We start from the raw sequence: 22,159 nt of genomic DNA, 5'->3' as shown, positions 1-22,159 counted from the left end.
ATCAACCTCAGACATTGGGGTTTCCATAACATACGAACTCTTTGTAAGATCAGGTAACGCTTCACCATGTCGAATTCCACCCCTCCGACTCTGGGCCACGAAGAAAAGTATGGCGCCAAGCCGTCCAGCGGAGGCATCAAGCTTCCATCCATTGCCTTCTTATCCAACCAGAATGATGGCTTCCCACCAATGCCTCCACAAGACAAACCGTTCCACTCGAATCCCGAGGCCAATGCTCCACAGCCGCCACAACCGCCTCAGCTGGCAATCAGTCGTCCTATGAGTTCCACTGATCATCTTCCATCGGGTACTCCTCCTTCAATGACAATTAATAACCCCCATGAACTGGAACCACACCATCACGAAAGCTCTCAATCGGTTACTCCTACCGGTGTTAATCATAGCCCAGGACATCCACATTCAGAGGGTTTGCCAAAACACGTGCACCGTTCGTATGATCGTCAACATAATCCCAATCCCCATCACCACCACCATGTTAGAAGAGTAAGTAGCGGACATGTTCATTCCCATGCTCATCACGGTCATGCTCATGGCCACCACCATCACCATCATCACCACCACCATCATCGCAATCCTACTCCTGCTTTGAACCAAGTGCAGCAAGCGGCTGAAATGTTGGCAGATGAAAGCCCTAAACCAAAAGAAAAGACCCCTGAGAAGGAATTGAGCAAGTCTGCCGAGCCTGAGACGACGGTTACTGTGACGGAAAAGAAAGCAATTCCCTTTGTTCTCGATAAGGGGCCTCTAGAAGAGCTCTTGAGAGAGGTATTCCCTAAAAGAAGGCATCTTGGGTCCATTGTGTATAACCCAACGACGACGTGGGCCAGCCTTCAGGTCCAGGACTTACATTTTGATGAACACGATAAGCAACATCTTCTTGATATACAGCGCAAATATGTGGAAAGAGCCAACGAACCATACTATCATGAAGAACCAGAATACATCCCTAGTCTTCCGCCGCTCACGGAAGCATGTATCAACAGTTTTGTCGAGGTGAAAATACCGTACAAGTTTGTCAAGGAGTTTCTAGAAAACTGTACTACAGAGAAGGTGCAGCGGAAGCGAGAGCTCTGGGGCGGCGCTGGAGGGATCTACACGGACGATTCCGATATACTAGCCGTGCTTAAACATCTCGGAGTGTTTGATGATAATGCTGATCTCAGCGAGATCAATGGCAATTGGAAGAAACAAGAAATCGTGAAGCCGCTAGTGGTGCACAAAGACGCTGACGGCGTGGAACTACTTGATCTTTCTGTGACACTTCTCCTACTCCCCACACTCAAACAATACTATGGGTTCTACAAGAATGGGCTCAATGCCAGGTCGTGGCTCGGGGACGAACCACACAGTGGACTTTCCTACGGAGTGTGGAGCGTCAAGTGGGAGACGTACAACGCGTTTGCAGGCGACAAGTACATACGAAAGCGGGCCCAGCGGGAATTTGAAGAAGATCGGGAAATCCAAAAGGGTATAGTGGAGAAAGGCCGAGGGTGGAGATTTGACTACAAGTGTTATCGGGAACTCAAAACCAAGTTCACCAAGCTTGACGCAGGCAAGAATTCCACACAAGAAAAACCCTAAAACTATGGACGCAGGACAGACAAGCCACGCAATCCCCAGCATTGATGACCTGGACCATCATCATTTTCATTGATTTCTGGTCAGATGGCAAATAGTCAGTTTGCAGCCACTGGTCCCACACATTCTTGCCTCGGGACCCCGTATCTGTGGTCAGATGACCGTTCATCGAATGCGTATGCGCTGAGCTCGCTTGGCCCTGGAGGGATAGTCATGTGGCCCCAAGAAAAAAAGGTGAAAAAAAGGAAAAAGCCAGATAGCGATACCGAAGAGTTTTAAGACGACCAGCATGACAAACCGGGTGTGCCGACAAAAAACAAAAAAAAATTGAATTACTGTGGTTGTTAAAACAAAAGGGTCTGGTCACTAGCAAGCTTCGCTCACAGTGAAATTGCACCCTTTGTTATTGCTACTTAGAATGAGGGGTGAGGCTCATAATGGAGGAAGGCAGAGAAAAAAAAAAAGAGTCCCCTAAGAAACGATCACAAAGCTCTGCACACCTAGGCCGAGTACCGGTACAGAAAATGCAGTTCCTCTCTTTGCCTCACACGCTGGCCCAAAAAAGAAATCAATCACCAGGGCGACCCATTACGCCATTTCAACCCACCTTTCGAGGCTTTCTCCATACGACCACCTTCTTTTTTTCCTGCTTTCCCAGCCCATCACCTGCTTGCATTTACCTGAGGTTTTTAAACGAACGACGAAGGGCTGGTTACTTCATTTTTTTTTTTTTTTTTTGCATCATCATCATCACCTTTTTTTTGCTTCCCCATGATTCTGAGTAAACTGTCTTCACCACAACTCAGCTCGCTGCCTTCCAAACTACGAACTTCGCCAACGCTATCCAAAACGCCCCTGGCTAATCCCCTGAGGACATCCTCCAACGCACCGCTGAAAAAAGGCTCGAAAAAAGTTTCCTCCTTCTTTAAGAAAATCGGCTCTGAGTGGTCGGGGCTTCTATATCGTCTCAAGGACATCTCCCACGACGTACACTCGGAAGAAGAAGAGGTGGCCGAGCTTTTCGAAGATACCGGGCCTCTTGATATCGATCGCTTGTCTAAGGTTGGAAGACAACTTACCGACGCCGAGGAGCAGTTCATGAGAGACTACAAGAGATACAAAGACTTGAACAAGGTGTTTGAAATGCATCAACTAGAGAACGGCACCGCTGCAAACAGCGAACAGGATATTGAAGATATCGACCGTCTCATGTTTAAAGACTTGAATATGGTTAAGCTCAAGGATAACCTCATCAACCAGGTGCGTGCATCTCCACAGTACAATTCCGACTCCTCCACAGATACCCGTTGCAGTCAAGTCGAGCAACAAACGCTGAGTGTTGGAGAGATCTTATGGGAGTACAGAAGAGCCAAGTGGCTCTCGTACGGTAGGGTCACTGACGAGATGATCGCTGAAAAGGTCAACCTGAGACGTGAAGAAGCGTCTATCAAGCATATTCCTAAGGAGCTCTACCCTAGGATCTACACCAACTTGGTGGATAAGGGGAAGTGCTTGAAGGATGATAAACGCATAAATTTGGAGGATCTCGTTGAAGTGATCAACGAAGGTTGGAAAAAGGAAGAGAGATGGACGCGTGCCGCCGAAGGCTTGCCATAAAGTCATTGCACCAAGGATTTAGAATAGCATTACCAGTCATTGCATGGGGAGTATTTTCGTTTGCCGAGCAAATCCCACACGCTTCTTAATTCAGTTACATACTAGATGATTGTACGATCAATACGAACGAGTCAATTGTAGTCAGGCCTGCTTTAGCAGGCAAATAACGCCTTGGTTAAACTCCTCCTGCCCTACCAGCTGCCACTAGCGTGTCAGCTGGTAGTGTCAACTGGTAGGCTGCTGCTTCAACAACAGAAGCGTATTCTCTAGCACCCGCAAATCCTGGTCCAGCTGTTCTGCCTTCCGTTGTAGGATATCCACCCTTGTTTCTCCCTCCTTTTCCACCCTAAACGCCCTATTCGCCCTGGAGATCTCTCTCCCTAGCCTCTCCTTGGCCTGAACGAGCTTCTCATAGTTCACACACACATCCTTCTTCAATTGCCGGTCTATCTCCTTATCTAGCTCATGTATCGTCGTTATCTTATCAAGAAGAGGCGGACAATTGGGATTATTAGCCACAGAGTTCACCTTAACTATAGCATTCACCGTTCTAACTAGTGTCTCTGAGAGCCTAGCTGAGTCAGCTAGATCCTGCTTCTGCTGCTGTTTGGCCTGGATTAGAAGGTCCCTATGCGAAGGAGCCTCTGAGTTCGTACTAGCATTACTCATAATGCTCTTTCTAAAGGTAGATCTGTGAAAAGCTGTGTGGTACCGATAAGTGTTGATAGTGTCTTGATCTGTACCCCAGTGCGCATTATCAAGCGTATCTAGTAGTACTACCAGAACAAGTGGTTTCCAGTGTACTTTACCTATATAACCATGGCTGAGCGGCTTACCGAGGAGAACCTTTTCGTTCTTCGTCCACAGAACCCAGACGTTTCTGAAGAGACTGTTTTTGACCAGGAATTGCTCGACAAGGCCTCGAACCAGGACCTCCTATCATGCACATATACACTATTAAAGGGCCAGAAACTCTCCAAGGCAGAGGCATTGACCTTATGGGAGCTTCGCTTGGTGCTCTTGATGTTTGGAAACCAGCTTGCTGCGGCTAGAAGAGAGGCGGTGAACTTGAACAATGCCTTGTACTTGCTGGAGAACCCTACGGCTGCTCCACCGCAACAAAGTATTCCTAGACCGCAAATTGGACGGAGTGATTCTACGGCTAGTCGGAGACTGGGCTCTTCTCCGGGGCCGAATGCTCCTGGGAACGTGGTTTATCCGTTTCCAAAGAATAACGATGGAGCTATTGGTTTCTCGCTTCTACTGCTTATACTTAGACTTAAACTGGCGCCTAATCTTTCGTTGGTGAATGAATTGTATAAATTGTGTTACCAGCTTCGTTTGAAGGGATCTAGTGGCGAAGAGGCTGAGATTCAAAGGAACTTGATTAGTCTTAGTTACGAGATCATTATGGCGCTTATGATAACGAGAAACTTCTATACGCTTTTATCATTTGTGGAGTCTTTGGAGGCTGGTGTTAAGGCTCGTGAAGATTCAAGCTCTGAAGAGTATTTGCATTATTCGTCTAATGTTTCGTTGACTATTGTATTGGCGAATATGATAATACGCCAGAGTGAGGGAATTGATGATTTTGATGTGGCTGAATTGCGCCAAAGGTTTGAAAACCTCGACCAATTTACGCTTGATTGCTTTGTTAATGTTCTTCGGAAGTATCTGCCCATGGTGGGAGAAAGTGGTGGTCCTTCTGTGGGTTCAGATGAGGATGTCGACTACGATAAACTTTTAGAATTGGTAAAGCAAGGCAAACTCACAGGCCGTATTGTATGCTCTACATTGGCATCTTTTGAGCTAGGAAACATGTACAGAGCTGAATTCCAGGAGGTAGATAAAGACAAGCGGTTGGCTGCAAATCCAGCTCCTCATACTGGAACTCGTTTTGAGAACGTCTACACCAAAGTCATGTCTCAATGGGGCAATTACATTGAAAAAGTATACGGACTTGAGTAATGGAGGGCAAAATCAGCTTTCTATCATGATCCGTGTTGTTGGTGGTAGGCATGTCTCTAGGGCACAAACCCTAAAGTCTTGGTTTCCACGTGATCCACAAAATTCATCTGGTGCACACAATCCAGTCTCAGATGAAGGTCATTCCGGCATATTTCACGCAAGTGAGGTCGCTCAGTGAGGCGGCTGCCACTGCTAGTACCGCACTAACAAATTTGAGCTCAGCACGTCTCCCTGCGAAAAAATCCTGAAAATTTTAATACTAGGCCTTTTTGAATTCCAACCACTTCAGACATCTTCGATAAAATGGCTTTGCAGGACGTTGTTACTCGTGAATACACCATTAACTTGCACAAGAGAGTATGTGAATCCATAATCCCACCTTGATTTCCGTTTCCATGACAAAAGACGCCGTTCAATCCCCATCCCGTTCCTTAGATATCATCATCGAATCCCATCCACCAAGAAAGCATCAAGCTACAAAGACATATATAATCCATCATGATAGAGCAGTTCTTTTAAGACAGCTCATGTCCATTTTATTTATTCCACCAACACAGAACGGGTCATGTCAGTCCGGAAGTTTCGTTTCTTAAACAATTATACTAACAAGCAGTTGCACGGTGTCCACTTCAAGAAGAGAGCTCCAAAGGCTGTCAAGGAGATCAGAAAGTTCGCCAGCAAGCACATGGGTACCACCGATGTCAGATTAGATCCTAAATTGAACACCCACTTGTGGAAGAGAGGTATCCAGGGTGTCGACTACAGAATGAGATTGAGAATCTCCAGAAAGAGAAACGACGAGGAGGACGCCAAGGAGGCCATGTTCGCCTTCGTTGAGCCAATCATTGTCCCAACCACCAAGGGTTTGCAGACCGTTGTTGTTGAAGAGGATGAGGCTTAGAAAGGCTAGGTTCTATAATTATCATCTTTAACTTCTCATATAATACATAAAACTGACTCAGTTTGTATGGTGTATAATAACGAATAGGTCTCCGAAATTGCAACAGTAGAAGAGGGAGTTGGAAGTAGAGGGGGAGGTCTGAGGTTCAATGGGTAGTGAAGTAGTGGTTCCTGGTACCTGGAAACCACGGCCTGGTATATCTACGTATCTAAAGGAATCTAAGGGAACGTTCACGTCAAATTCAAAGCTTCATATCTTATCCTTAATTGTTAGTAACATCGCTGGGATGGCCTGCCTGAGGTTCAGTGTAACTATGACAAATTACCAGGTCATTGCAAGTGAGGCATAGTGCTGCCAAAACGGCTGCTCCTCGAGAATGCTCAAAGTTGGTAAACGAAAAAAAAGAAGTTTTCATCAACACGTCAGGCCGTAAAATGTAGATTAAACATACGCTTTGTTATATCGTTATCGTTACGGTTGTAGATGGTACTGAAGGAACTGAAAAGCTCTTCTTTCGCACACTAGTGTTTGTGTGCGGGTAACCACCAGAAGGCCCATTCTAGGGAAGACTCCAAGTAGAAGTTGGCAAAGTCAGGTGAAGAGGAAGGGGAACATTAAGGGTGTAGTTTGGTTAATGGAGAGATTTGATGGCTAAAAATTGTGTTTCTATGATTATTTGAAGTTGGCGATGTATAGCGTAGGCATCCATGCTACTGTAAGACTATAGTAAAAGGCACTGATAGAATTGAGCTAAAATATGGATGAAATTTCGTAAAAGTCATTTTTAATGGTTACTGATACTGGAAAGTGAATGATAAAAGGTTTTCCAGGTGAAACATACTGATGCTTGTTGTTAAAGTAATGGCTGCAAAATGTAGCTGGATCTCACCAATGAGACCAGCAGATGGCAAGAATTCGGTCTAATGGTGCATTGCATTGCATTTTGAGATTGACAGCAAGTTAAGGAGTTGATATATAGTAGCTCTGTTATATCTTGATCCTTTTGTGTTTTGGGGTTGACGGACGATGGTCAGGGGAGCATTATCCTACGATATAAGCATCCCAGGTAGTCCAATTGGTTAGCTCAACGTAGAAAAGCTTACGTGAAAATGTTTTCTATCAAAATATTTGCATAAATTTGACCACTTGAATAAGTAAACAATTTTTAAGAAAATCAACTTTTCGATTATTTCGAACTGTAGTTATATATTCGCAACTTTGACGTGGTTTTGACAGGTGAAGCAAAAGACACAAATTAAATATAAACCAGAAATAATCGAAAATAACCTGAATCTATAATTTTAGCGAATTAATGACTATTTTTGATCAATTACATGCTATATAATGCCCAAAAGGCCGTTTCTCATGTTAACTAAGTACCTAGTGGTCCACCACAGAAATGGTTGCAAAATGAGACCCAGACCAAGCTCCACCCATGCCCCAAAAAACCCCACAAAACTGAACAGTTCTCTTCAAAATGCCTCAAATCATCAGAATTGGCAGTCCTTTATAACAAAAATCACATATTTTTATATTCTGAACCAATAAACATTTTTCCCTCTGTTACACTAGACTGGCCTTTACTTCTCAATCTACCCCACCAGACCAGTCAACCAAAGAGCCAAACCTATCTACCAATTCTCAATCCCAACCTAATATCAACAATCAACCACTACCCTCCCAATTCCTCCCCAGCCAACTATCTTCCCTCCTGCCTCCTCCCTCCATCCCACACTTCCAGCACCAACCGTCCATCAGAATCTCATGCTCTATACTTTTTCGCAGCCGAGCTACCATTCAAACTGCCCCACCAAAACCTACCGCTTCCTTCCTGAAACCTATAAATACCACCAAACTCGAACCTTCTTTGGACTCCCCCATTTTTCCATAATCCACTTTCTCCTTACCTTCCCTGCTCCCTCGGTTGTGGTCCACTTGGAAAGGCTGGTGCCCCACCTTGGGTGTGCCGACTGCATACATGCCATGTGCTTCCCCAGACAAAAGGGCCTCGGAAGGTCCCAGTCAATTTAGACCCAACCTGTTGATCTCCATCTACACACCACATTCTTTCCAAAATGCCTCTGTCGGTGGAAGTGAAGGATCCTTCCATTGCGACGGTCGCCAACGTCCACGTGATCAACGACCCGACCTTCTTGCAAACGGACTCGGTCGCCTTGTCGTTTGAACTTTTCGTCAGACTCTTCCCCAATACCCAGAAAGATGTACCTATAGACGATAAGGAGCCCAAGTTTGTACTTATAAAGTTTATTGGTGTTCCTGATTACTTTAACGAGTTTGTGGTTTACCGGGTCACTCTTATAGATAACGACTCGCCTACGTCATCTTCGGTGACGATCACCAACCACTCGAATTTGGTGAAATTTGGTAATAATATTACTGTTAACGGATGTGTCATTCAATCGATTGACTCTGCTTCTATCCCGCTGCTTTCTAAGGCGTACGTGGAGGTTCCTGATGGAATTTTTCACGTGTTGCAGAATACTCCTTCTCTGACGGTGAAGGAGAACTTTGTCAACCAATGGGCTGCTAGCAGTGCTTCGGTGGTTTCCATCAACAGCTCGATTAGAGAGATCAACGGTACAGTCAAACTCTGTGAGCCGTTCTTCCAGGGTAAAGTTGATTCTAACACTGAGCTCATCTTTGTCAAGAGACCCCACGAGAACGCTCCTGCTGTGGTCGAGGAGGTTTCAGACGATGAAGTTGATGAGGATCTCGACTTTGACGTGTCCCAATACCTCTCGAGAAGTATGCATTTGAACGCAGACGAAGCTGTTTCATCGTCTTATCCATTGAAGGCTCGCCCATTGCCAGAAAGGATCTCCATCAATGATCTTCCGTCTTTCTTTGCTCGTGAAGACTCTGACTTGTACGCTTACCTTAGTACGGATGATCTTTCCAGAATTGGGTTCCCGCTTTTTAATGGTGACCTTGCATCACTTTCAGTGGGTGATCTCGAAACAAAAATCAAGGTCTTTACTGTCTTGGAACCCAACAAGTCGTTCCAGCCAGGTACCATCTATTTATCCCCATTGCTTTTGGTGAACCTTGATGTTGACGAAGACACCAAAGTCACGTTGAAGCCAATTCAATCCAAGAACAATACCTTTACTGATGCATTTCCAATCGCCAAGACGGCCACTATTTCAAGAATTGCATCCCCAATCACCACTGATAGAACCTACCAGCAAAGCTTCCTTTCTGAGCTCAAGAATAAATTCCATTCATGTGTCAAGGTGGTTCGTCGGGGTGACGTAATTCCAGTTTGCATCGACACTGTCCTTGCTAAGACCATCTTCGATGTTTCTACTCAACAGCAGCTGCAACAAAACCAAAACGGTCATAACGAGGAAGAAGGTTCGGGCCTTCCTCCTGTTCCTCTCTCCGGAAACCCTGACGCCGTCGCATGGTTCAAGGTTCTCGAGGTAAATGGTGAAGATGACGAAGATATCCAAGGCCAATACCGTATTGATCCAAACCAAACTGCGCTTACTTCCTCAGGCGTGGAGTTCTTGAGGGCTCCTAAGAATGCATTCACAGACTTCCTGACATACCTACAGCTTCCGCCTATCTTTGACTTTGCAAAGGCTATCGAAAATGCTCCATCCCACTTCAAGTATGCAGAAGAGTTTCAAAGAATCTTGCAGACAACTGTGGATTCCAAGACCAACATTCGTCTAAAGACAACGATATTGTTGAACTCTATGTCGAGAGGTCTTGGTAAAACCACCATGGTGAGAAGTTTTGCTCAGAGCATGGGTCTCAATCTTATCGAGCTAGATGCATTTGACTTCGTGAAGCCTGGTGCTGAATTGAAGTCTGTGGGTCTTTTATCTGGACGTATCGAGAAGTACCTCAATGGCCAGCTAGAGGCAGCCAATTCCAACTGCTTCCATATCCTTTACATCAAGCATATTGAGAACTTGTGTGTTCAGACAGACCCTAACGAACAACGTGCAAGCAGCTCCACTTCACTTTCATTGAGAGTGGTTCAAACACTCAAGGAATTCTTGGACAAATACGAGAACATGGCTCTTGTGGCCAGTTGTAATGACATTGACAAGTTGAGTGAAAGCTTTACTCAAATTGTGAAATTCCAGATTGATGTTACTGTCCCAGATGAACAAGAAAGACGTCAAATTTTTGCATACCTTCTTGACAAGGAGACGAAGGCTTTTAACAACGAGGCATTGCCACAAGCATTTGAAGATAAGGTGGAGTTCGAAGGCCGTCTCGACATCTTTAGCTTGAAGTATGCCAAGCGTTCTGATGTGAGCTACCAATCTTTGGCATTACTGTCTGCTGGTTTGACCCCTAGAGACTTGGGCTCCATTGTTAGAAAGTCTAAACAACTTGCTATCAAAAGACTCATGGCTCAAGCTAAGGACGTTGGCATTGCCTTCGAGAAAATTGTGAAGATTGCCAACGGTGGTCTTGTACAACTCACTCCAGAAGACTTTGACAAGGCTATCAATGATGCCAGAAACCAATTTAGTGACTCGATTGGTGCACCAAGAATTCCTAACGTCAAATGGGAAGATATTGGTGGTTTGGATACCGTCAAGGGTGAGATTTTGGATACTATTGATATGCCATTGAAGCACCCAGAACTCTTCAGCAATGGACTTAAAAAGAGAAGTGGTATCTTGTTCTACGGTCCTCCTGGTACTGGTAAGACTTTGTTGGCCAAGGCCATTGCTACTAATTTCTCGTTGAACTTTTTCAGTGTTAAAGGTCCAGAATTGTTGAATATGTACATTGGTGAATCCGAAGCAAACGTCCGTCGTGTTTTCCAAAAAGCCAGAGATGCCAAACCGTGTGTTATCTTCTTTGATGAGTTGGATTCCGTCGCACCAAAGAGAGGTAACCAGGGTGACTCTGGTGGTGTCATGGACAGAATTGTGTCGCAACTTTTGGCTGAGCTTGATGGTATGAGCGGCGGTGAGAGCAACGGAGACGGTGTCTTTGTTGTCGGTGCAACTAATAGACCCGATTTATTGGACGAGGCTCTTTTGAGACCTGGTAGATTCGATAAAATGTTGTACTTGGGTATCTCTGACACGGACGATAAACAGACCAAGATCTTGGAGGCATTGACTAGAAAGTTCAAGCTCAGTGACGAGGTTGACTTGGCCAGCATTGCCGAAAAATGTTCATTCACATTGACAGGTGCCGATTTCTATGCGTTGTGCAGTGATTCTATGTTGAATGCTATGACTAGAACTGCCAACGAGGTTGATGCAAAGCTCAAGACGTTCAATGAGCAGCGTATTGCTGAAGGCAAAGAAGAAGTCTCAAGCAGATGGTGGTTCGATAATGTCGCCACGCCGGCAGACATTAATGTGCTAGTGACGATGCAAGATTTCGAGAAGTCGCTCAGCGAGTTGGTACCTTCTGTGAGTGCCGACGAGCTTAATCACTACTTGAGAGTGAAGGAGAACTTCGAGGGTGGCAAAAAGAAGGCGCAACAGAACGATGGACAAGCTGATGCTGAACAGCAACAAGACGGAATTCCCCAGCAGTTGATCGAGGAATTGCGTGCCAATGGCCACGACGTTGCTGGTTTGGAGAACGGGACCGTGACGATCAACGGCAACGGTAACGGCAATGGCAACGGCCATTCATAAGCACATAGACTATTTTTTAAGTAAATAACTTTTTTCAAGAACATCTTTTGCTTCGTTGATCTTCTGTGAAATGTACTGAGACCCATTCTTATCTGGATGGTTCATCACCATAAGCTTTCTATAGCGTTGCCTCAAGAGGTTCCTGTCTAATTTCGAGATCTCGTTTGCCTCGATCCCCAAGACCAAAAGCGCCTCATTCTCCGTCATTCTATCCTGAAATCCCGTATTATTGAACCGCCCCTTGAGGTACCGTATATGCTCTGCCTTTGCTCCCGAGTCATGTAGCGAAGTATCGTTTGAACGTTCTAGTCTGATGTTGTTTAGCGTGGCTATCATTTGCGGCGATAGACGGCTGTATCGCTGAGCAGTAGCAATAGCCGCTCTAGTAGTAAGAGCAGCTATCGTGACGCCTATCCCGACGATGATAGGAACAACCATGGAAGAGTGTTGGTAGTAGAGGTTGATACTGGAGTGCACATGAAGCAGGCAAGGCAAGAGGCAAGCGGTACCAGAGGCAAATGGTAACACAAAGAACAGGATGGGTTTACATATGGGGTTGAAAATTAAAGGATATTGGGAATAGCTGGTTTTGAAGGATGATAGAGGAAGAACTGTAAATGTGTATGTGGATGTAAGATGGGTTCATTGGATATTGGTAGGTTGATGGATTTGGCTGCGAATCAGAGGCTCCATATTAGTGAAGCAGGGAAGGTATGAATGGCAGTAATTGATTCCAGCTAGGGTAATTTTTCACCGAAAGTGACATAAAGTGGGGTGAGGATTAAAGCTATGTTAACATAGTAAAGTTGGAATTTAGACTTGCTATGAAGTTGGCCCCTACATCGTGTAGCTTGTAGTAGTACTTACTATGGCCTCACTGAGTAACGTACACTCACCATAATGTATGTTTCCCATTAATTTATATAAAAAATAAGCCAAATCAGCATACCCAGTACAAAATACAAGCACTTAAAATCGCCAACCCCGTCTAACGGATATTTTTAAGCGTTTTACGTCAACTGTCGTTCAAGGGTCTCCAGTTACTGCTACACAGGCCAGGCAGACAGTACACATTGTCATACTACACTTTACTCGTATTCAAACGCACCGAACCATCCAAAGACGAAAAATTAGTCAAATCCCAAAAGCCAAATCCCAAAACCCACCTATCAAGCGGCCAGCGCCGTTTGTTGCAACCACCGGTTGGCATGGCGTGGTGGGCTCATCTGTCAAAAAAGTCACCTTTTCGCAGCCAAAAGGTAAAAAAGCTTCTCATGCGTTTTGTAACCAGACGTATGCGTTTGACATGGTTACAGAAAACGCCTAAACAATAATAGCAGTGGTGGCGAGAAAAGGCTGTGTTAACTAAGGAATTGGTTAGAAGATAGGATAGAAGTAGGACGGCCCGGTCTAGACACTAACCGACTGGCAGTGACCAGTAGCCAGTGGCTGCGATTGCTGCAAATGGATCTCCAGGGAGATTCCACCTCCACCAGGTTTCATTAAATCTACATTTGACTACGTACCCACGTAACCTACAAAACCTAACTCTTCCTGAGACTTCCACAAACGGAAATACTTCCGTTTCACTCTCCAATTTCCTCTCCGAGTGGACCACCACAAAACGGAATTGTTGCCATTTTTCACTCGTCCTAACCGTGAAATTAGAGCTGGTGCATCGGTGCGATGAGGCAAAAAACCACTGGCGGGTCACCTTCAAGTCGTGACGTCGTGTTTAACCGCATTGACATGAAAAACGCAAGAAAAGAGGCCAAAAAATATTAGTCTTATCTGGTGGTGGTTTGCTGTGGAGTCATCTGACTGGAGACGTCAGATGAGGCTAGATAAACCGGGGGCAGGTTGCGAAAAATTGGTAGCGTACTGGTAGATTGGATTGGAACGATAGGGATGAGCCGAGGGCGCTCCTTGGGCATTCCGAGGGTACAAGTAAATGACTTTCTGGGGGTGCCACAAACTTGGGATTTTGTTTATTGGAGAGCTGCTTTCATGGGGATCACAAATATGTAAAAATTATTCTCCCTTCATGCCTGGAAGCTAGGATAACTGGGGGTATTCTCGGCGGCTCGGAGTGGACTCCGGCCTGGGTGCAGGCGCGGCCGGTCGATTGTCAACCGGATGAGACCCACCAACCTCTATATATATCTATGCAAATTCTCACTCAATTTTCCTCCCACCACGTTTTTTCCTAAACAACATATACACATAACATGTCCCACGCCGCTTTGCATTGGTTGACCCAGTTGAACACCGCCGAAACTCCAGACAAGGTTTTGCGCCGTTCGTCCATCGTCGGTACCATTGGTCCAAAGACCAACAGCGCTGAAGTGATGGTGAAGTTGAGAAAGGCTGGTCTTAACATTGTCAGAATGAACTTTTCTCATGGCTCGTACGAGTACCACCAGAGCGTCATTGACAACGCCAGAAAGTCGGAGGAGTTGTACAGAGGTCGTCCATTGGCCATTGCTTTGGACACCAAGGGTCCTGAGATCAGAACCGGTACCACCATCGATGAGAAGGACTACCCTATCCCACCAAACCACGAGATGATCTTCACCACTGACGAGGCTTACCTTAAGAAGTCTGACGACAAGGTCATGTACATTGACTACAAGAACATCACCAAGGTGATCTCCAAGGGTAAGATCATCTTTGTTGACGACGGTGTCTTGTCTTTCGAGGTGCTTGAGGTTGTTGACGACCAGACCTTGAAGGTCAAGTCTGTCAACGCTGGTAAGATCTGTTCCCACAAGGGTGTCAACTTGCCAGGCACTGACGTTGACTTGCCAGCTTTGTCTGAGAAGGACAAGGCTGACATCAAGTTTGGTGTCAAGAACGGTGTCCACATGGTGTTCGCCTCTTTCATCAGATCTGGTGACGACATCAGAGAGATCAGAAAGGTCTTGGGTGAAGAGGGTAAGGACATTCAGATCATTTCTAAGATCGAGAATCAGCAGGGTGTTAACAACTTTGACGATATCTTGACCGAGACCGATGGTGTCATGGTTGCCAGAGGTGACTTGGGTATTGAGATCCCAGCTCCTCAGGTTTTCGTTGTCCAGAAGCAATTGATTGCCAAGTGTAACTTGGCCGCCAAGCCTGTCATCTGTGCTACCCAGATGTTGGAGTCTATGACCTACAACCCAAGACCAACCAGAGCTGAAGTCTCTGACGTTGGTAACGCTATCTTGGACGGTGCTGACTGTGTCATGTTGTCCGGTGAGACCGCCAAGGGTAACTACCCATTCGAGGCTGTTTCCATGATGCACAACACTGCCATCATTGCCGAGAAGGCCATCTCCTACTTGCCATTGTTCAACGAAATCAGAACTTTGGCCATCAAGCCTACTGCTACTACTGAGACCTGTGCCATTGCTGCCGTCTCTGCCGCTTACGAGCAAGATGCCAAGGCCATTGTTGTCTTGTCTACCAGTGGTACCACTTGTAGATTGGTCTCCAAGTACAAGCCTAACGTGCCAATCATGATGGTTACCAGAAACCCAAGATCCGCCAGATACTCTCACTTGTACAGAGGTGTCTACCCATTCGTCTACGACAAGCCAAAGGTTGAGAACTGGCAGGAGGACGTTGAGAACAGATTGAGATGGGCTGTTGCCGACGCTGTCGACTTGGGTATCATCAAGAAGGGTGACGCCATTGTCACTGTCCAGGGATGGACCAGAGGTTCTGGCCACTCCAACACTGTGAGAATTGTCCAGGCTTAATCAGACACTATACATTTTTCAATTCGGCCATTAATATTATAAAAATTTAGAGCTGGCTGCGAAATCAGCAGCACGTAGGGTTTAGCGCGTAGTAAATCCGCAGGCTATAGGGAAAGACCACAGCAACGACAGTAACAACATAAAGAATTACCTGATAATCCAAAGATCTCTTTATTTAACATATCAGCAATAAAGTTAGAAAAAACCAATCAAAGGAAGACCACCTTAAAGTGTGTCCCTCTGTCTTACCCTCGGCTGGCTGCAGGCGCACGCTAAGCGAGAGTGATAATTTGCACTTTCTTCACAAGCTCTCTACTTCTCCCAAACTCTGAAGAAGCTACCCACATCCTATGCTTTCCCGCTCGTTATTGAAACCGTTAGATAGCGGGCTTCTTAGAATCCTGGGTCTCGCCAGCCGGGGCTCCAGAGCCTACTCGGCCGGTCCTCAGGGCCAAGATGGGAATACGACGCACTTTGGCTTCAAGACAGTGAACAAGGATGATAAGGAGCTGATGGTGAGAAACGTGTTTTCGTCTGTTGCTTCGAAGTACGATGTGATGAACGACGCTATGTCGTTTGGCGTGCACAGATTGTGGAAGCACCACTTTATCAACAGATTGGATGCTGGCATGAGACCTGGTGCTACTAGGCCGTTGGACTTTTTGGATGTTGCTGGTGGTACTGGCGATATTGCTTTTGGTTTGTTGGACCATGCTGAAAAGAACTTTAACGATGTTCAGTCTACGATGACTGTGGCTGATATCAACACAGAGATGTTGGCCGAGGGAGAGTTGCGTTTCCAGAAGACCAAGTGGAACGATGGCTCGGGCAGAGTGCTGTTCCTCGAGCAGAACGGTGAAACCATGGACGCTATTCCTGATAACTCGAAGGACGTGTACACTATTGCCTTTGGTATCAGAAACTTCACCAACATCCAGGCTGGTTTGGACACTGCCTACCGTGTGTTGAGACCTGGTGGAATCTTCGCTTGTCTTGAGTTTTCCCACGTCGACAACCCAGTTATTGACTACGCCTACCAGGCTTACTCCTTCAGCATGTTGCCATTGATGGGCCAGTTGATCGCTGACGACAGAGACTCGTACCAGTACTTGGTGGAGAGTATCCGTCGTTTCCCTAAACAGGAGGATTTCAGCGCTATGATCGAAAAGGCCGGTTTCTACGTCCCAGACAAGGGCTACGAGAACTTGACTTTTGGTGTGGCCAGCATTCATATCGGTGTCAAGCTCTAGGTTTTTGTTATATGTATATACGTACGCTAATTCACGACATCCAAGGCAAGTAAAAGGTCCTCACCTAAACTCAAAGCTTTTACAAAGTTGACTGAAGGTAAATCGTCTGCAAGGCCAGTTCCCACTGTCTGTCCATTCTGAAGCAGGAAGTTCTTTTGAATGGGCTTACCAGATTGAGTCTTGCCATCAACAACAAACTGAAATTCGAGTTCTTTTGTTGTAAAATCGACATCGTCAAAACAGAGCTCCATAAATGGTCCTTGTTCAACCGGGGTCACTGCCTTGCTTTCGCCATTATCCTTGTCCATATTTTCGTCCTCGTCTTCCTGTTTGAGGAAATCCTCCAAATCTGTATTCGTGTTGGAGTCTAGTATTTGGACACCAACGTAAGTGTTGTTTTCTGCCATACTGTTGATTCCAAGGAGTTCGTCCTCTGTAAGTTCGGGACGGGTGTCCCTCTGCTTCTTCGCTTCCGTTGAGTAAGCGTCAGATATTTGGCATTGCGTTTGCAATACTAAACTCGTCAACCAAGTAGAATACACGATGGAGTTTCTCAATGGCGGCAAAAGCTTAGAAATGCTGTTCAAGCTGGGTAGAGTCACCGCAGAAACGGGAATAAAACTGGAAAATGAACTGTGATTTAGCTGGAAAGCAACATTAGGATGTGAATCAAGTGTTAAGTCCACCACCTTAAACTGTTCTATAGCTTCGAATATATCCTTTAACTCGTGATCCTCGGCCACCTCGAAGTCATCAAAGCCCAAGAACTCAAGAACCTCTTTCGGTAGATAAACGGGACGGTTGAAACTAAACTGTAATTGCCAATTACGGGTGTTTGGCCCGCTCACTGGTACGCCTTTAGGCAAATGTTTTTCGTCATCAAATGTGATCTTGTACTCGAGGAAGTTTCCATTGGCGTCCTTTGGTTCCCAAAGTGCTTTTGTTGATTCTCTAAGGTAATCCTTTGCAGGTGCGTTAGACTCGATCACGGAAAGACGACCCACGAACGATTGAGGTTTGAAGTAGTCAACCTGAGGGAGTTTGTTCGTTTTGTTGTATGATTTCCAGAAGTGAAGGAACACCCCTAGTTCATTGGCTTCCTCATCGTTATACATGAGTTTTCCAATCAAACTGGATTGTCCAGACTTGATATTCTCATCCTCTGGCGTCAATTTACATTCTTGAATATGAATCACCTCCAAGTACTTAGCAATATTATCCAAATACAACACCAAATCACCTTCTTGAGGAGATAGACGGTCAAGGTTAGCCAAGTACCTGAGGTTGAGTGGAAAGTTCCCAAGTTTTGATCCCTTGAGATTCTCCTTGAGAATTATCTCGGCCACAGACTTTTCATCTGCATTCCTGATATTCAAAAACGATAAAACATTCTCCTCCAAGAAGTTCACTCTCACTATAGTCGTATTGTCTATCTTTGTCGTTGATATGACCGAGTTCAACTCCAGCTGAGAGCTTGCCGTGTTGACAGCGCTTGTCGAATGGTTACCCAGCGCCAAAGAGACCTTGGTAACCGTATGAGGGTCCTTAAAGTCAATATCAACCAAAAGCAAAGACCCTGCAATGGAAAGTCTCTTAACCAACTGGTTCGTATCAGGGTCTTGTACTTCTGAATCCACAAACGTATCGAGCTTCAAATGCTGTGCAAGTTTTTGTATTAGGTCAATTGAAATCTGGAAGTTCGGCAGGTACTCATATAGAAGCTTCAGTGACTCGTGGAGGTAGTCATTATAAGAAGGCATGGTTGGTGGTCAGAGTTGAGGTCCTGTGTTTAGATGGTTGCAACACTTGGAGGTGGAGACAAGTCCCATGACAAAGTGCAACAAAAGAAGAGAAGAGAATTTTCGATATGCTAGTTAAATAAGACCAACTTAAGAAACACCTAGGTTAATTTTTTCATCAAGATACACCCTACATTGGATATTTCACTAAGCCTGTTCCCTTCCATACTAACTACTCTATAGTGCGGTATATGGAAAAAAGTTACTCATCTACTACTACCACCACCAACATGACTACGCTGGTGACGCCAGAGATCTCGGCTATTGTCGACCCGCTTGTGTCGCAAATCAAAAGAAGACAAACTATAGATGACAAGGCGTTGGCTTTGGAAGTGGCCCATATGCTTATGAGGGTCATTTCAGCAGTCAGATGGACCAACCCGTATGATTTAATCGCTGTGATTAGGAAAGTGGGCATTGTCCTTGAAAACGCTAGACCTACGGATGTCATTGCTGGCAATATCGTGAGAAGAGTGCTTGCGTTGATCAGAGATGAGATTGAAACTGAAAACAGCACAGACAGCACACCTATGATGAGTTCCATGTTCAGTTTACTCTCCACCAACCACCAGGGAACGAAAAAGAACCAACAAACACACAGTAAGAAGCAGTCTAGCGATATGAGGTCGCTTATTATCCAGGGTATTAAAGAGCTTGTGGATGAGATTTCAAATGTCAAGGAAGAGCTTGAGTCTATGGCCTCTGACCTTATTCATGAGAATGAAACTTTACTATGTGCTACGCCTACATCGGATACGGTGTTGCAATTTTTAATTAAAGCCAGAACAAAGAGAAAGTTTACTGTTTTGGTGACGGAGAGTTATCCTAACGACTTGCAAGATGCTCAGAAGTTCGTAAAGACGCTAGCCCAGAACAAGATTGAAGCTGTGCTTATACCTGACAGCACAATTTTTGCTGTGATGTCCAGAGTTGGTAAGGTTATACTTGGCGCCAACGCTGTTTACGCTAACGGTGGTGCTCTTTCGAACGCTGGTGTCGCTAACGTGGTGGAATGTGCTAAGGAACATAAAACTCCTGTTTTCGCTGTGGCCGGTTTGTTCAAGATCTCTCCTAGATATCCTTTCAACAGAGAGGACCTTATTGAGGTTGGTAATTCCGGAAAAGTGCTCAACTATGACGATTTCAACCTTCTTGAGAACGTGGACGTCGTCACCAACCCAATGGCAGACTATGTTCCTCCAGAACACATTGACATCTACATCACGAATATTGGCGGTTTTGCACCATCATTCATCTATAGAATTGTCTTGGACAACTACAAAGCCGAAGACAGTAACCTTGAGTAAACGGCCTTCAGCAGGGTTTAGCTGATAATGGAAATAAATTAATTGCATAACTACAAATCTGGTATAACCGTGTAATTTCATCACATTGCTCTGCATGTCTCATAAATACAATAAAAATACCTTAAGCGTTACCGGACAAGATGTCGAGGGCCTCGTCGTCGTACTCGAATCTCTGTCTCTCCTCCAAGCTGGATCTGTTCAACATACCCTGCAAGGCTGGGGCGTAAGGTGGCTTGGTGATCTGTGGTGGGTTGTTGGTGTTGACGATCTTGAAGTAGTTCTTGTAAATGTCACCGTCGTAGTTACCAATGGCAGAGTTGATCAACATGTCAGACAACATGAAAGAGTCAGTCAATGGAATGACGTGTGGTCTAACTCTAGAACACAAATCAGCAATGTGCTCGGTAGAGTTGTGGGCAATAGCCTCGGTGGAGGCAACGGAGTAAGTCAAGAAAGTACCAGAGAAGCCCTCCAAGACAATAGAGGCACCGTACAACTGGGCCAAGACGTCCAAGACGTTGTACAATTCCTTCTGCTCCTTGATACTGTCAATCTTATCGAGGAAAGACTTGTACAAGAAGAAGTGAGCCAACAACTTGGACAAGACAACGAGGTCAGAACCAATGAAGTCAGTGTCACCACCTCTCTTGTCAACAATCTCGTTAGCTCTGGCAGAGGCTCTGATAAGAGTAACCTCAATGGCCTTCAAGATCTTTCTTGGGCTCTTCAAGTCAGCAGCCTGCAAGACTGGCTCGTTACCAATGTACTGCTTGTAGTTACCCAAGAACTCAAGGATACCAGAAGCCTTCTCACCATCCTTGGTGATACCAGCGTACTTCTTCACCAACTGCTTACCAACGGACATACCCAAGATGTTGTTGTCACCTTCCCAGGTACACTGGACAGCGAAATCGTTGAAACCTTTACCGAAACCAGCGTACGAAGAGTAACCGTGACCACCGCAAGCCTGCCTGCACTGGTCGATGGTGCTCAAAGTCAACCAAGTAGCGGTGGATTTCAAAGAACCGGAAGCAATGAAAAGAGACTTGATACTCTCGACACCAGCGTCCAAGAGTTCCTTGTCCTCGTTCTGGACAGCCTCGTCCAACTGGTCGTTAGAGGTGTCAGCCTGCTCCTGCAAGACGTTAGCACCGTTGGAGAAAGCGTAAGCCATAGCCAACAATGGGATCAAACGACGCTGGTGCAATGGGTAGTCCAACAACTGGGACTCGCTGTCGTTCTCCTTGGCCAAAGCAGCCTTAAATTGCTTTCTACCGACAGCGTATCTAAGAGCAATGGTGACGAATCTGGAAGACCATCTGAAGGCATCCTTAACCATAGCAACTCTACCGGTCAACAAGGCACCGTAGGACAACTGGTTGAGAGGAGGCTCGGTAACCTCACCGTCCTCGTTAACCTTGGTGTACTTCTGCAACATGAAGTATCTTGGGATTCTGACGTGGGAGAACTGGATCCAACCGTTGTCAATACCGTCTCTACCCATCTTGGCACCAATGTCACCAATGGCAACACCAGGCATCAAGTTGTGCTCAGAGTCTCTCAATGGAACAACGAAGGTCTTGACACCGTAGTCCTTACCCTTGACGATCAATCTGGCGTAGACGGAACAGTGAGTAGCAGAGTGGGCAGCACCACCAATCCACCACTTGGTGGCACCAAGATGTGGGGTGTTGACGATAAACTCATCGTTCTCCTCGTCAAAAGTGGCGGTGGTCTCCAAACCAGCGACGTTGGAACCGTGAGCCAACTCGGTCATACCGAAACAACCGTAGATGTTCTTGACGTAGGCACTCTCCTTCTTCAAGATCCAGTAACCCAACTGGTCAGAAGTACCGGTACCTCTGACACAGCCGACGAACAAACCAAAGTGGACACCGATTCTGGTGTGGAACTGAGGGTCCATCAAGGAAATGATAGACATACGTCTCTCAAAAGAGTCAAAGGTCTCAACCTCAATGTAACGAGTAAGACGGTTGATCTTCTTCAAAGTGTTCTCACGGTGCTCGGCCTTGGTGGCGTCGTAGTCGTGGGAAGAAGCAGCCAAGATAGGGTCGGTCTCCATCTGGTGGATGAACTTTCTCACCTCCAAGGCTCTCTCTTCAGAACCCTCAAGGAAGTAGTTCATCTGGTCCACATCGAACTGAGCCGAGTCTCTCTCCCTCTGGATGAGAGACTTTGGGTCAGGGGCGTTAGAGTAGTCGACCTTTCCAGTAACTTTAGCGTAAGCGTTAGACATGATAAAAAGAAAAGGTTGATATTTTACAAAAAAGCTACCCTGGAAAAAACCACACCTCTATATATCACGCTGA

The 22,159-nt window shown here is 45.7% G+C and overlaps 12 protein-coding genes across 12 annotated transcripts; 8 read left to right on the top strand and 4 right to left on the bottom strand. All coding sequences in view use genetic code 12, as the record gives it.

Annotated features, from left to right (window-relative positions):
- Positions 1–66: 66 nt before the first annotated feature.
- Positions 67–1,602, top strand: RXT3 (Rxt3p; the record flags this gene model as incomplete). The annotated part of the gene is made up of 1 exon (XM_025487306.1): positions 67–1,602. One exon carries the CDS (start codon positions 67–69, stop codon positions 1,600–1,602), a length of 1,536 nt encoding a protein of 511 aa, XP_025340754.1.
- A 768-nt stretch (positions 1,603–2,370) lies between these two features.
- CXQ85_003671 (uncharacterized protein) lies at positions 2,371–3,216 on the top strand (the record flags this gene model as incomplete). Its single annotated transcript, XM_025487305.1, has 1 exon — positions 2,371–3,216. One exon carries the CDS (start codon positions 2,371–2,373, stop codon positions 3,214–3,216), a length of 846 nt encoding a protein of 281 aa, XP_025340753.1.
- A 225-nt stretch (positions 3,217–3,441) lies between these two features.
- CXQ85_003670 (uncharacterized protein) lies at positions 3,442–3,885 on the bottom strand (the record flags this gene model as incomplete). Its single annotated transcript, XM_025487304.1, has 1 exon — positions 3,442–3,885. The coding sequence occupies one exon, from the start codon at positions 3,883–3,885 to the stop codon at positions 3,442–3,444; it is 444 nt and encodes a 147-aa protein (XP_025340752.1).
- A 150-nt stretch (positions 3,886–4,035) lies between these two features.
- Positions 4,036–5,184, top strand: CXQ85_003669 (uncharacterized protein; the record flags this gene model as incomplete). Its single annotated transcript, XM_025487303.1, has 1 exon — positions 4,036–5,184. The coding sequence occupies one exon, from the start codon at positions 4,036–4,038 to the stop codon at positions 5,182–5,184; it is 1,149 nt and encodes a 382-aa protein (XP_025340751.1).
- Positions 5,185–5,749: 565 nt separating this feature from the next.
- On the top strand, positions 5,750–6,085 carry CXQ85_003668 (60S ribosomal protein eL31; the record flags this gene model as incomplete). Its single annotated transcript, XM_025487302.1, has 1 exon — positions 5,750–6,085. One exon carries the CDS (start codon positions 5,750–5,752, stop codon positions 6,083–6,085), a length of 336 nt encoding a protein of 111 aa, XP_025340750.1.
- Positions 6,086–8,160: 2,075 nt separating this feature from the next.
- On the top strand, positions 8,161–11,730 carry PEX6 (AAA family ATPase peroxin 6; the record flags this gene model as incomplete). Its single annotated transcript, XM_025487301.1, has 1 exon — positions 8,161–11,730. The coding sequence occupies one exon, from the start codon at positions 8,161–8,163 to the stop codon at positions 11,728–11,730; it is 3,570 nt and encodes a 1,189-aa protein (XP_025340749.1).
- Positions 11,731–11,764: 34 nt separating this feature from the next.
- On the bottom strand, positions 11,765–12,168 carry MDJ2 (Mdj2p; the record flags this gene model as incomplete). The annotated part of the gene is made up of 2 exons (XM_025487300.1): positions 11,765–11,774; positions 11,807–12,168. The coding sequence occupies 2 exons, from the start codon at positions 12,166–12,168 to the stop codon at positions 11,765–11,767; spliced, it is 372 nt and encodes a 123-aa protein (XP_025340748.1).
- A 1,790-nt stretch (positions 12,169–13,958) lies between these two features.
- Positions 13,959–15,473, top strand: CDC19 (pyruvate kinase; the record flags this gene model as incomplete). The annotated part of the gene is made up of 1 exon (XM_025487299.1): positions 13,959–15,473. The coding sequence occupies one exon, from the start codon at positions 13,959–13,961 to the stop codon at positions 15,471–15,473; it is 1,515 nt and encodes a 504-aa protein (XP_025340747.1).
- A 350-nt stretch (positions 15,474–15,823) lies between these two features.
- On the top strand, positions 15,824–16,723 carry COQ5 (2-hexaprenyl-6-methoxy-1,4-benzoquinone methyltransferase; the record flags this gene model as incomplete). The annotated part of the gene is made up of 1 exon (XM_025487298.1): positions 15,824–16,723. The coding sequence occupies one exon, from the start codon at positions 15,824–15,826 to the stop codon at positions 16,721–16,723; it is 900 nt and encodes a 299-aa protein (XP_025340746.1).
- A 26-nt stretch (positions 16,724–16,749) lies between these two features.
- On the bottom strand, positions 16,750–18,483 carry MED1 (Med1p; the record flags this gene model as incomplete). The annotated part of the gene is made up of 1 exon (XM_025487297.1): positions 16,750–18,483. The coding sequence occupies one exon, from the start codon at positions 18,481–18,483 to the stop codon at positions 16,750–16,752; it is 1,734 nt and encodes a 577-aa protein (XP_025340745.1).
- Positions 18,484–18,752: 269 nt separating this feature from the next.
- Positions 18,753–19,829, top strand: GCD7 (translation initiation factor eIF2B subunit beta; the record flags this gene model as incomplete). Its single annotated transcript, XM_025487296.1, has 1 exon — positions 18,753–19,829. One exon carries the CDS (start codon positions 18,753–18,755, stop codon positions 19,827–19,829), a length of 1,077 nt encoding a protein of 358 aa, XP_025340744.1.
- Positions 19,830–19,950: 121 nt separating this feature from the next.
- CXQ85_003661 (uncharacterized protein) lies at positions 19,951–22,086 on the bottom strand (the record flags this gene model as incomplete). The annotated part of the gene is made up of 1 exon (XM_025487295.1): positions 19,951–22,086. The coding sequence occupies one exon, from the start codon at positions 22,084–22,086 to the stop codon at positions 19,951–19,953; it is 2,136 nt and encodes a 711-aa protein (XP_025340743.1).
- Positions 22,087–22,159: the final 73 nt, after the last annotated feature.

Source organism: Candidozyma haemuli (assembly GCF_002926055.2).
Source record: "Candidozyma haemuli strain B11899 chromosome Unknown E_2014730914, whole genome shotgun sequence".
NCBI lineage: Eukaryota > Fungi > Ascomycota > Pichiomycetes > Serinales > Metschnikowiaceae > Candidozyma > Candidozyma haemuli.
The sequence above is the reverse complement of the archived record's forward strand: the minus strand, read 5'-3'. Positions and strand labels throughout refer to the sequence as shown.